This window comes from Melozone crissalis, unplaced genomic scaffold, assembly GCF_028551555.1.
Source record: "Melozone crissalis strain CALT ecotype California unplaced genomic scaffold, PUWL_Pcris_2 ptg000045l_1, whole genome shotgun sequence".
Taxonomy (NCBI): Eukaryota; Metazoa; Chordata; class Aves; order Passeriformes; family Passerellidae; genus Melozone; species Melozone crissalis.
The window spans coordinates 2,176,953-2,190,242 of record NW_026535823.1 but is presented as its reverse complement, the minus strand read 5'-3'; the positions used below and the strand labels follow the sequence as shown (position 1 = coordinate 2,190,242).

The 13,290-nt window shown below is 52.0% G+C and overlaps 1 protein-coding gene across 1 annotated transcript; it reads right to left on the bottom strand.

Annotated features, from left to right (window-relative positions):
* Window positions 1-484: 484 nt before the first annotated feature.
* On the bottom strand, window positions 485-12,533 carry LOC128943206 (IgGFc-binding protein-like). Its single transcript, XM_054286064.1, has 16 exons — window positions 12,504-12,533; window positions 12,073-12,408; window positions 11,214-11,784; window positions 9,987-10,567; window positions 9,053-9,620; window positions 8,714-8,907; window positions 7,860-8,001; window positions 7,019-7,350; window positions 5,751-6,330; window positions 4,678-5,276; window positions 3,633-4,197; window positions 3,126-3,196; window positions 2,604-3,023; window positions 1,585-2,077; window positions 879-1,078; window positions 485-511 (listed from the first exon to the last, which is right to left on the bottom strand). The coding sequence occupies exons 1-16, from the start codon at window positions 12,531-12,533 to the stop codon at window positions 485-487; spliced, it is 5,709 nt and encodes a 1,902-aa protein (XP_054142039.1).
* Window positions 12,534-13,290: the final 757 nt, after the last annotated feature.

Genomic DNA, 13,290 nt, shown 5'->3' with positions numbered 1-13,290 from the left:
GACAGAGCACAGCGCCCTGGGTGTGCGATGCAGGTGTGGGTGCCATCACGGAGGCCGCAGGTGTGGCCAAAGGGGCAAGTGAAGGGACGGCACTGGAGGCCCCCGGGCCCTCGACAGGTGCAGGACTGGGAGCAGTCAGAGGTCAGGATGGTCTCAGCGATCTATTTTCCATGGATAAAATGCGAAAAGTGGGGAAGAGTGGCCTAAAATGGCCAAAACATGGGGATGATGATGCTGTGAGGTCTCATGGGAGGAAGGAAAGGGGCCCATGGCTCCCAAATCCCCTGTGTGTCTCCATGTTCCCAATGGGTGCCCATGGGGACCACCAGCATGTCCCCAGCATGTGGCCATGTCCCCACATATCCCCATGTCCCCCATGGGGGGCACAGTGGGGGAACTGGGACCTGCTTGGGAACACTGGTGAAGATACAGGGAGACACTGGGACATGCTGGGAGGCACTGGGAAGGACACTAAGGTACCCCACTAAGAAACTGGGATGCATTGGAGGAACTGTGGAGGTAACAGAGACAAATTGGGAGGGATTGGGAACACTGAGGAGGAAACTGGGGGGGAGGACTCGATTGCCCTGGGAGGGACTGTGGACAATAGAGGGAATACCAAGGGAGACTGGAAGGGAGGGGAGACCCTGAGCTCTCACTGTGAGGACAGACCCTGGGCTAAAGGGTCCACTGGGGCATGTCTTTAGGGAAAGTGGGACACACAAGGAGAAATAATGACATGGGGGATGCTTGGGTGTACTGGGAGGACTGGGGACACTGTGGGGGCACACTGAAGGGACCCAGGATCATCATGGGGAGCTTGGAAGGAGCTAGGGCTGGAACTGGGCTGTACTGGGAGGCACTGGGGCCACACTCACCTGGAAGTAGCGCCCCTGGTGGAGGCAGCCGCAGGTGCCCGGTAGGACGCAGCGGGCCCCGTCGAACAGCAGCCCCTCGGTGCACTGACACCCCTCGAAGCATCGCTCACTGCAGGGGGGCGGGGCTGACACACCTGCACAGGTGTGCTCACAGGTGCGGGCACACAACTGGTAGTGGGTCTTGGGTGGGCAGGTGAGGGCTGGGAAAAGGAGGGAAGAAACAAAGGGAGTCAATGGGGGGCAGTGGAGCTACTGGGGGGGGTCATCTGGGGTCAATAGGTGTCTTCTGATATCAATGCCATCCTATCTTTGGGGCGGGTGCTCCCATGGGGCTCCCATTTGGAGACGAGGGGGGCCCCACTGGTTGTACAGGGTTCCCCCAGAGGACACAGGCTTCCTGTTTTGGGGGGGGGGGGGGTCCCCTTTGCGGGTGTGATTTGGGCATTCCCCAGATGGGGGCTTAGCAATGCAGACATGTGCCCCTCTTTCCATGCAGGAATGAGACCCTGCTCCACTCCCCCATACCTCCAAATTCCCACCCCCACCAAAATTGCCACTCCCTGCAGAATTCCTGTCCCCACGAAAATCCTGACCCGTGAATTCCCACCCTCCCAAAACTTCACCACCCCAAACTCCCAACTCCAGTCTTCCTGTCACCTCAAATTCCCGACCCCCTCCAAAATTCCCAAGCCCTCCATGTACTCACAGCAACCCGTGGCCTCCCGCCACTCCCGGAGTGCACCTCCAGCTGCCTGGCACGCGGCTGCATAGCCCTGAAAGCCGGGGCAGGGGTCTCCATCCCCCCCGCACACCTGGTGCTCACAGGTTAGCAGGTATGTGCGGGGCGGCACCACCCCATGACACCCCGCAAAGGGTCCCTCAGGGTCCGTGAGCACCGCGCAGCGCCTCGCCTGGGCCGGGGAGCAGCTGGGGGCGGGCGCCAGGCGGGTGCAGTTTGTGGGGGCGCTGCCCAGAGCCTCCTCGTCAGGGTCATCGTCGTGTGGGTCCCCGTTGAAGTTGCCGCAGAGGCCCCGGGGGCGGTGGGATGTGGGGGGCAGCGTCAGCACCATATACGCGTTGCCATCGTAGAGAATTTTGGGACCCCCCTGGACCTGAAGCAGCCGGTGGGACCCCACCTGCGCCACCCCCACCGCGCCCTCACGCAGCCACAGCGGCAGCAAGTGGCGCTCGCCATCCACCTGGGGGAGACAGGGGTGAGGATCTCGAAAGGGAAGTCGGACGACCAAGGGTGGGGTTAATCCCCCAAATTAGGTTTTGCAACCCCAAAAACAGGGTTTGCACCCTCAAAACTAGGGTCTGGACTTCCTTCTGTGCACCTCAAACCCATGGTTTACATCCTAAAAAGGGATGGTGATTACACTCCAAAAAGAGAGTTTTCAACCCCAAAATCATGGTTTCCACCTCAATCACACGGTTAGCACACCAGAAAGGATCTGTACAGCCCAAAAGTGGTGTGTGTACCCCAAACAGGGTTTGTACCTGTGAAACTAGGCTTTCACCCCCAAAAGCATTGCCCCCAAAACATTGCTTGCTCCTGAAAAACAGGGTGTGCACCCCAAAATCAGAGCTTTCACCTTAAACAAGGCCTTCCCTCACTGCTGCACCTCCCAAAACCCCATTTCCATCCCCTTTTTTGCCCCCCAAGTATCTTTTTGCCCCCAAAACCAGGGCTTGCAACTCCAAGCCCCCAGGGCCTCCACTCACCATCACCTCCCACTGCTGTCCCCTGTCCATCACCACAGTCACCCCGTGCGCCGTCACCGTCACCCGCTGCACCTCCGTGTCCTCCTGCTCCAAGGCCACCGTGATAGGCTCCAGCTCTTCTTCAGGCTCACCCCTCTCCAACTCCAGCAGTAGGAGGGTGCAGGACCCCCCAAAATTCCCCAGGTACCCATCGAAGGTGCTGTAAGCCCCTGCCCCCAAAACCTGGCACTGTTTGCAGGTGCGGGGGTGGCACCCCAGTACCCCATCCTGTACTGTGCATTCCTCGTCACTGGAGCAGCCTGGAGTGGGGTGACACTCCAGCCTCCCATTTTCGGAGCAGATGCAGCGCTCAGTGCAGGGAGGAGCAGGGTAAAACTGCTCCCCACGGGGGTAGTAGCGGCCCTCCAAAACACAGCCACACTGGGGGAGGGGCACACAGTTATCCCCACTCCTGAAAAATCCGGGATCACAGAAACAACCTTCAAAGCATGTGGAGGCATCAGAGCAGTCCTGAGGTCCAACTTCGCCTTGGCAGGTGGGAGGGCACGGGGGGCCGCAGAGCTCATAGTGCTGGTTCAGGGGGCACACAGGGCCTGTCAGGAAGGGAGAAGGGTTGGGAACACCAAAACCCCTGCAAAAACTCCCTGCAAAGCCTCAAAACCCTAACGGACACCTCAAATTCCCATGGATTTCCCAAAACTCCCTTGTCTGAACCCTAGAATCCCTCATCCAGGCCTCCCCTTGTGCAGACCTCAAATCCCCCATGGACACCCCAAAACTCCCTGTGTAGACCCCAAAACCCCCACTAACACCCTAAAGCTCCACATGGAGACCCCAAAACCCCTGGGAACACTTCAAACCTGCCATGGAAACCCCAAAGCCCCCACAGACAGCCCCCACTCCCCTTCTCCCTGCCAGACACCCCAAATACCTCCACGGATAGCCCAAAACTCCTTCCCAAACCCTGTGTCCCTCTCTGCCCTCCAAAACCCCCCTGCACTCTCCCAAGTCCCCCAGGTCCCCCCATACTGCAGAAGGCAGCCGTTCTCCATGGCTGCACGGCAACGCCCTGGCTCTGGCACGCAGCAACATAGGTGGCAATGGCCGGGCACACGGTGTCCTGGTGTCCCTCATACAGGCAGGCGTCAAAGAGACAGTCATCCAAGTAAGGGCCGGGCTCGATGATGTCGTGGCAGGTGGCAAAGGGCCCCCGTTTCTTCCCCAGCAGCCCACAGTGCTTATCTCCACGGTAGGCACGTTTCTGGGCATCACTGCACACCTGGCAGCCCTCGCTGCACCCAGCTGAGCACCCAGGGACATCGCTGACCTTCCAGCTGTCCCCTAAGTGGGTCTCATTGTCAGCATGGTGGCCATCACGGGTGACAAAGTCATCATGGGGGTCACCATTGGCGTTGCCGCAGAGGCCACAGACGGCGCCAGCGTAGGTGTTGGGAATGATGACACGGGCATAGCTGTACCAGTCAAAGGTGACAGTGACACCCATCTCAGTGGTGATGAAGCCATGGACACCACGGAGAGACACCTGGAGCTGATGGTTGTGGGTGAAGGGAAGGTCCAACAGGACACCATTAACCTGGCAAGAGAGTTGCAGGTGGCATGAGGTCACGCAATGAAGTTGAAACCCACCCAGGTGTCATAGAATGACCTTGAAGACCACCTAGATACCACATGAAACCCCCCTGAAGAGCATACAATAACCTTGAAACCTAACCCAATGCCATGGAATGGCCCTGAAACCCACAGATGCCACACAATGGCTTTGTAGCCCACCAAGACACCATGCAATGACTTTGAAGCCCATCAAGATGATTTTGTAGCCACCCAGACACCACCCCAATGACTTTGAAACCCATCTAAACACCATACAAGAATCCTGAAACCCAACCAAATGCCTTGAAATGACTTTGAAACCCACCTAAACACCTTACAAGAACCTTGAAACTCCACCCAAGTGTCATGTGATGACCTTGAAGCACACCTGAGGACCATACCATGACCTTGAGCCCTCATCAGATGCCATGCAATGACTCTTAACCACCCCCATCATCCCTACCTTGACCTTCTGGGGATGTTCCTGGCTGAGGCTGAGGGTCATGTTGTACACCTCCATGGTGACTACCTTGGTGAAGGAGACCAGGTGGCTGCCACGGTGATTGTTCTCCACAGTGACAGCAAAGGGGATGAGGGTGGGGTCAGTGGAGCAGAGCCCAGCTAACAGGTAGACACAGGTACCCATGAAGTCGTAGCGGCGCCCATCGAAGGTGGTATAGTGGGGGTCACCAGTGGCCACGCAGATGGAGCGTCTGTTGGCCACACACCGCCGCACGCCCTTCACCACTGCGCACACCTCACCCGGCTTACACCCAGAGTCCTCGCACACCACCATTCCCAGCTCCATGTCACACCTGCACCTGGAGTGACAGGTGTCATCGCCCCAAAACTCCTCGCCAGGGTGGTAGTAGCGGCCATCACGGGTGCAGCCACAGCGGGACACCGGCACACACTGTCCACCACTGAGCACGTGGCCAGTGTTACAGGCACAGGTCTCCACACAGGGCTGGTCACAGGTGGCTGTACTGTCCCAGTTGGAGCAGGTGGCTGGACAGGCATTGCCACAGGACTCATAGTGGCTGTTTTCAGGGCAAGATAAGGCTGCAGAGGGAGGAAATGGGGATGAGAGAGGGATTAGGGGAGTGGACAGCATTCAACAGAGTAGGTGAGGATTGGGAAAGTGTCTTGAATATGGGGAAGGGTCTGGAAAACAAGAAGGGCCTGGATTGCAAGGAGGAAGGTCTGGGAAATGTGGGAAGACTGGGACAAGAGGGATGAGGTCTGAGCCATGTGGCAAGGGTCTGGGCCTTGGGGGATGGGGTCTGGAATGCACAAGATGAGGTCTGGAACACAATGATAAAGGCCTGGAACATGTGGGAAAGATCTTGGAAATGTGGGATGGATTCTTGGAAAGATGGGGTGGGTTCTGGGACACAAGAAGCAGCTGGAGCACCAGGAGAACTTCCAAGGATCACCTGAGAGATTTGAGGGTTTCAACCTAGGATGCATCCCACTCCATTCCCCTCCTCCCCCACTCTGGCTCCTTCCCTTCTCAAAGAAAACCCCAGCCCTTACGGCATCCTGATGGCGTCCTCCAGTCATGGACCATGGCCCCATGCTTCTGACACGTCGCTGCGTAGGTCTCCAGCACCTGGCAGAGGATTGACCTTGCCCCATTGCTCAGACACAGGTCAGACAGGCAGTTGCGATAGAAGTCATGAGGCTTCACTATGTTGTGACATGCTCTGAAGGGTCCCTGGAAGGATTTTTTGATGATCCCACAATAGTGGTACCCGCCATAAAGCTCCTTCTTTTTCTCATCACACACTGGGCATACTCCGTCACAATAATCCCAACAAATTGGGTCATCAACCTCAAAGTCAGCACTTTTCCAGTTTTTGGCCCATGTGACAATTGCAGTGATGTTGTCACCAGCCTCGGGGATGTCATCAAGGGGCTTGAGGTTGAAATTCCCGCAGAGACCACGGACGTGGCGGTAGTAGCTGCTGGAGAGGTTGATCTGGAGGTGCCAGTTCCAGTCATAGGAGACCTGGAGACCAAAATCTGTCTCCAGAGCAACACGGAGCCCACTGGGATGGACCCGCACCTTCCCGTCTGCCAGGAGCACAGGGAGCAGCGTCACCTCCCCGTTCACCTGCCAATGGCCCAACATTCCCAGTTATCTCAATATTTTATTCTCAACATACACCAATATTTTATTCCAAATGTATCCTAATATTTTATTCCTCACATATCTCAATTCTTTATTCCCAGCATATTCCAACACTAAATCTCATCATGTCCCCACATTTTACATATCCCAACATTTTATTCCAGGGATATTTTATTACTGATAGGTCCCAATATTCTATTCCCACTATGACCCAATATTTTATTCCCAGAATATCCAAACATTCCACAGTATTTTATTTCTGTTGCATCCCAACATTTTATTCCTGAAATATCCTAATATTTTATTCCCTAGACACAGCAACATTTTATCCCAGTTTACCCCAACATCTTATTCCTGGTTTTTTGCTGACATACCCCAGTATTTTATTCCCAACATCTTATTCCAATCTTATCACAACATTCTGTTCCTGACATATCCAAATATTCTATTCCCCATATTTTGTTCCCATAATTTCTCAACTTTTTATTCCTGACATATCCCAACATTTTATTCCCAAAATATGTCAATATTTCAACAATCAGCCTCCCAGTCTGACTGATTTATCCCAAAATAACATTGGCACTGCTGGATGAAGAAGGATGTAGGGAAGAGCTGGATGAAGCAAAAAGTTGGGAAAAAGCCCAAATTCTCACATTTCCACCCAACTCACCCGGACTCTTCCATTTTCATTCCGGTGGAAGGAGATGCGTTGTCCATAGACGTCAACTTTGACCAGGGAGACATAGGACACAGATTGGATCCCACCACGGATGTCATTCTTGGCCTGGACCCTGAAGGGCACCAGCCCAGGATCATTCCCATGGGATTCAGCCATGGTGTAGGTGCAGGTTCCTTGGAAGTCAAAGTCAAGGCCGTCGAAGGTTCGGAAGTGTGGGTCACCCCATGCCCAGCATGTGGCGACCAGGGCTGGGACACAGCGGGATTGGGCACCGCGGGGCCGGCAGCGCTCCTTGGGGCGGCAGTGCAGGGACTTGCAGGGGTCTGGGAGGGGAGGGAGAGCAGGATGAGCCATGGGCTGGGTGAAATAGGAGATAAACATCGGGGGAAGCCATGGGTTGGGCAAAAGGATGAAGAAGAAAGTGAGGGGAAGTCATATAAGAAAGAAAATTGCAAGATGGGAAAGACCATGGAAGAGGAAAAATCACGGGATGGAAGAAACTATGGGAACAAACATGGAATGAACCATGGGAGAAATCATAGCATGGAAAACCATGGGAAAAACAATGAGAAAAAGCATGGGAAAGATCATGAAGAAACCATGGGATGGGAGAAAACATGGGAGGAACCATGGGAAACATCATGGGATGGGGAACAAAAATAAGCGAGAAACCTTGGGAGAAACCATGGGAAGAATTGTCCCATTCCTGACCCTTAGCGGCAGAATTCTGTTCCCTCCACTTCCCCTTCCCTTTTTTCCCCAATCTACCCCTCAATCTCTCCCAGATCCACTTTGCATCTAAAACTCCCCTCTTCCCTCAACTTTTCCTCACTTTTTTTGATGCATCCCAAGACCCCTTCCTGGATTTCACAGAATTCGTCCTCAGTGCAAGTATGGTCGTGGCAGGTAAGGCCCTGGCCAGGGACACAGGTGCAACGGTGCTGGCAGTGATCCTGGAAAAGTATCTCATGGGGCTGTGGCGGGGCGAGAAGGGAGAAAGGGAAATCCATGAAAATAGGAAATAAAAAGGAAAAATGCAGAAAAAAGGATGTAAGTGCAGCAGAATAGGGAAAATAGTGAACAAATTGCTAGGCAAAGGGATGTACATGCATACCTTCTCTATAAAAAGGGGGAAAAAAGGGTAAATGCAGGAAAAAAAGACATAAATGTATAAAAATAGGGGGGAAATGCTGGGGAAAAGCATAAATAAAGGAAAAATGGGGAAAATGCAGAAAAATAAATGCAAACGCAGAACACAGAGAAAAATACAGGCAAGAAAAACAATGTAACTGCCTAGAAATAGGAAAAGAAAGGGAACGCAGGGGAAATATGGCATAAAAATAGGAGGATGGAAAGGGGAAAATGTTGGGAAAATGAGAAAGAAAAGTAGGGAAAAATGCAAGAAAGAAAGGTGTAAATGCATAAGAAATAGAGAAAATGTGGGGAAATTATTTTTAAAAATATAAATACATCAAGCTAGGAAAAAAAAGAAAACACCATGATAACAGAGGTAAATGCAGAGAAATATGAGAAAAATAAATGCATGAAAAATAGAGGTAAGGACATAAAAACAAAAAGGAAGAAGGAATATAAGGAAAAAGGAAGCAAAGGTATAAAAATAGGGAGAAAATGAAGGGAAAAAAGACACAAATGCCTAAAAACAGGAAAAAAGGCCAGAAAAACTACCTTATAGTATTCCCCATCCCTGAAGCATTCACAGTAATCCTCGGGAACGCATCTGTGTCCATCAAAGACAGAACCCTGGTGGCACTGGCAGCCCTCAGTGCAGGTCTGGGGACAGGTGGTGGTATTTCCGGTGCAGATGTTGGCACAGGTGTTGGTGCAAAGCGAGTAGGTGCTGTTGGCTGGGCAGGTGGGGGCTGGAATTTTCATGGAATCATGTATTGAGTTGGGTTGGAAAGGACTTTAAAGCTCACCCCATCACCATCATCCCATGTCCTGTGTGTCAACACTGTCACCCAGACCCAAACAGGAACATTCACCCCTGTGCCCTCCCAAACTCACAGCAGAAGGATGACGTCCTCCAAGGCCCCACAGTGACACCGGCACCTTGGCATGCAGTGACATAGCTCTGGATACTCTGGCACAGGACATGTGTGTCCCCTCCCGTCATGCAGAGGTCATGGATGCAGGATTGGGAATACGGGACGGGGTCAATGATGCGATGGCAGGAGCCAAAGGGACCTTCAGGGGCTGTGAGTAAGCCACAATAGTTGGGTTTTTGGAGGACTGCCACTTTCTCCTCTGTGCAGGTGGGACACTCATCCTTGGGACAGGTGTCATTGCAAGGCGTATCTGTTGTTTTCCATGCAGATCCAAAGGCTGTTGCATCTGGAGCCAGCTGGCCACTGGAAAGCTGGAACTCATCATTGCCTTGGCCATTGTAGTTGCCGCAGAGGCCACACAAGCGCCCCATGTAGGTCTGGGGGACTGTGACCATCACATGCTGGACGAAGTCATAGTGGACAATGAGGCCGAAGTCAGTGCGGAGCAGGACACCTGTCCCATGTGGGTAGACCTGGACCTGTCCCTCACTCAGGATGGTGGGGAGGTGGTGGGAAATGGAATCCACCTGGGATAGAGAAGGAAGAGTCCTCCAGTGAGGAGGTGGGACCAAACGTTTGGGGGAAACACCTTCCAAACAATATTCTGACAGATTTGTGGATCCCACTTGGAAGAAAAAGTTTGAATGAGAATGGATTAGTCTTGGAGATGGGATGAGGGCTCCCCTCACCAAGGAAACAGAGTTTCGGGGTTGATTGAGGTAGAATGAAAAATTTAGGGAAAACAACTTCCAACCAAGGTTTTAATGCATTTACAGATCTTGCTTAGAAAGAAAAGTTGGACTGGGATGGGAGATGGGCTGAGGTGTCCCTTCTATAAAGAAACCCAGTTTGGGGGGATCCCATGAGATTTGAAACATAAAGCGCCATGTTACCATGACATCTGCCCTTTTTCCTTGTTTCAAGGCCAAGGTGACCCCATAGACTTCCACAGACAACACTTGGATCCCGGAGACCTTCCCCTTCTTCCGCGCCTCCTTCTGGATTGTGACCATAAATGATCTCACGTTGTCACTTGTGCAGGTCTGGGTGAGGATGTAGGAGCAAGTACCAGTAATGTTGAAGGCCATCCCATCAAAGGTAACATAGGTGTGGTCACCTGTGGCTACACAGGTGCTGGACAGCTGCAAGGGAGACTGGACGACATCACTGATGACCTTCCCATGGCCACCATCAGGATGGGAAGTGTTTTGGCACTCCACAGTGCCACCAAAGAGGCACTGGCACATCTCCTGCTTTGTGGGGTAGAATGTCTCCCCCTCTTTGTAGTAGACTCCATGGTGGCTGCAGCCACAGTGGGACATGGGGACACACTCGTCACCGCTGAGCATGAAGCCATCCTGACATGTGCAGCCCTCGCGGCACCGCCCTTGGCATGTGGCAGAGTCAATACCGCAGGTGTGCTGGCAGGTGTGGGAGCAGAGCTCATAGGAGCTGTTGGAAGGACAGGGAATATCTGCCGGGAAACAATGGGATTCGTAAGGAATCAGGAAATTCCAAGCCAAATCCTGGAACATTCCTGGAATTCAGGTGCAAACTTCACCAAATACAGGGTTTTTTAGCCCATGGCAAACTCCCAATTTTCATCCCTGTGCACATGACAAGGGACATCATCAAATGACGATCCAATGATTATCTGATGATGATCCAATGATCATCCATAAGGAACATCCCAGCCCATTTCAATAGGAATTTTTCCACTAAACTACCCAATTTCTCACATTTCTATGGAGAAAAATGTAACATTCACTCAAAGAATGGGATCACTCCACATTGGGTCCTCAACTGATCTCCAGGCTGAATCCCTTTAACCCAATTCCACTATTTTTGGTACAATTTTTGATGGTTCTCCCTCTAAATTAGCCACCTTTTAGCCAACACCAGGAAATTGGAGATTTTGAGGGGGTAAATTATTCCAGAGGAGACAACTTCTTCCTTAGGAAAGGTTTAATTTGGGTGGACTATGGGATCAACCAAAACTTTGGGTGGAATTTCCACTGGATTCCCATGCACCTCTGGGTTGTTCATAGATGGATTTGGAGCAGATTTGAGGGTCCTTTGGATACTGCTGAAGGAAAAACCCTCCCATTGTCCCAACTTACAGCAGAAATTATCTGTCCTCCACCTCCTGATGGACACACCAGCAGCCTGGCATGCGGTGGCGTAGAGGGCAATGATTGGACAGATCCCTTCTTCCTGATCAGGGAACAGGCAGGAATCATGGATGCAGCTCTGGAAGTACTGGTGGCCATCAACATGACTATGACATGCTCTAAAAGGTCCATCCACTTCCAAAATAATTTCACACCCCATCCCAGAGACTTCCTGCTGCAGCCAGGAAGGTGCAAGTGTGCTGGAACATTCCACTGTTGACCTCTCACCACATCCTGGGACATCTGTGACCTTCCAGCTGCTCCCAAAGGCATCTGGGTCTGACGTCACATGGTTGTTCCTCATCATCATGTCGTCACTTGCAGCACCATTGTAGTTCCCACAGAGTCCACATAGGGCATTAGTGAAGCCACTGGGCACCATGGTGGTGACGTGGCTGTACCAGTCATAGGTGACAACAAGGCCAAAGTCGGTCACTACCACCGCATCCTGCCCGTGACGATAGACAACAATCTTTCTTTCACTGTAGTGATATGGGAGATTGATCAACTGCTCATCAATCTGGGGAGAAAACCATAAAAATTGATCAACTTTGCAAACTGATAGTAAACTACTTTCAACAGCCAGAGCAATCAAAAAGCATTAATTTAATTAAATTTTGAATGGAATTAAATTTTGGATTTAAGAGAATGAGAAGGACCAAGTCCCAAGAGGAGGTTGATCAACCACTCCTTGATCTGGAACAGGCAAATTATGTCGATTTAATTACATTTCAGATGTTAATAGGATGAGGTTTGGGACAAGGTGGAGCATGTGATGAAAAAAGAAGGGATCATTTCCTAAACTCACCATGATTTTTCCAGGATGTTCCCTGCTAATGCTGATGGTTTTGTTGTAGACTTTGACTGTCACCATGGCAATGGACAACATGAGGTTGTCACTTCGGTGGCCATTCTGCACCAACACCTGGAATCCCACCAAATTTTGGGTGTCCTCACACAACCCTACCAACAGGTAGACACATGTCCCCTGGAAGATGAACCTCTTGCCATCAAAGGTCTCATAGTGGGTGGCTCCAACAGCAGTGCAAACCCCAAAACTTCTGGGATAACAATCCTGGATCCCCTCCTCCACCCGGCATTCCTCCTCAGTGCCACAACCAGAATCCCGGCACACTGCCTGCCGCTGCTCCGCGTCACACACACAGCGTTGAGTGCAAGTGAGGTCACCCCAAAATTCCTCGCCAAGGCCATAGAAGAGACCCCGAAAGACACAGCCACATTCAGAGGGGAGGATGCAGGTGTTGGCATCAAGGACAAGGCCCTCGTGGCACACGCAAGTGTCTACGCAGGTGGTGACAGCAGCACAGCTGGATGACACAGCGGGGATGTTGCACGAAGGGAGGAAGGCGAGGCCACAGGTGCTGTAGGTGCTGTTGGGCGGGCAAGTGAGAGCTGGACAGGGAGGGAGACAGCAGTCAGGGTGGGGCGGCACATGGTGGAACAGACTTCTTTGACTATCTACGCAGATACCCTGGAGTCTCCATGGATTTTATGGAGTCTCCATGGACTTCCTAGGCCTTCTGCCTGGACATTCTGGAGTGTCTGAGGACTTCTTGCTCAGACTTTCTAGAGACTCCACAGACTTTGTGGACTTTCTACATGGACTTTCTGGAATCTCCCTGGACTTCCATGGATTTCCTGCTTGGATCTGCTGCCATAACCTTTCCCAGCCCATGATCCTATGGATCGTTAGTCCCACAATAATTAGGCTCTGCCCATCCCAAGGAGCATTTTCACCCAACCATCCTCTACTCACGACATCCCACTGTTGTCCTCCAATCGGAAACATTGATCCCCTCCTCCTGGCAGTCATCAGCATAGGTCTCGAAGGCATGGCACAGCACATCACGATGCCCCTCATTGGCACACAGGTCATAGATACAGTTCTTCACGTAGATATTAGGACTGATAGTGTCATGACATGACCGGAATGGCCCAGAATGTTGGGACAACTTCCCACACCAGGTCTCTGCCTTGTATGTCACCGCCTGGTCCCATCTGCACC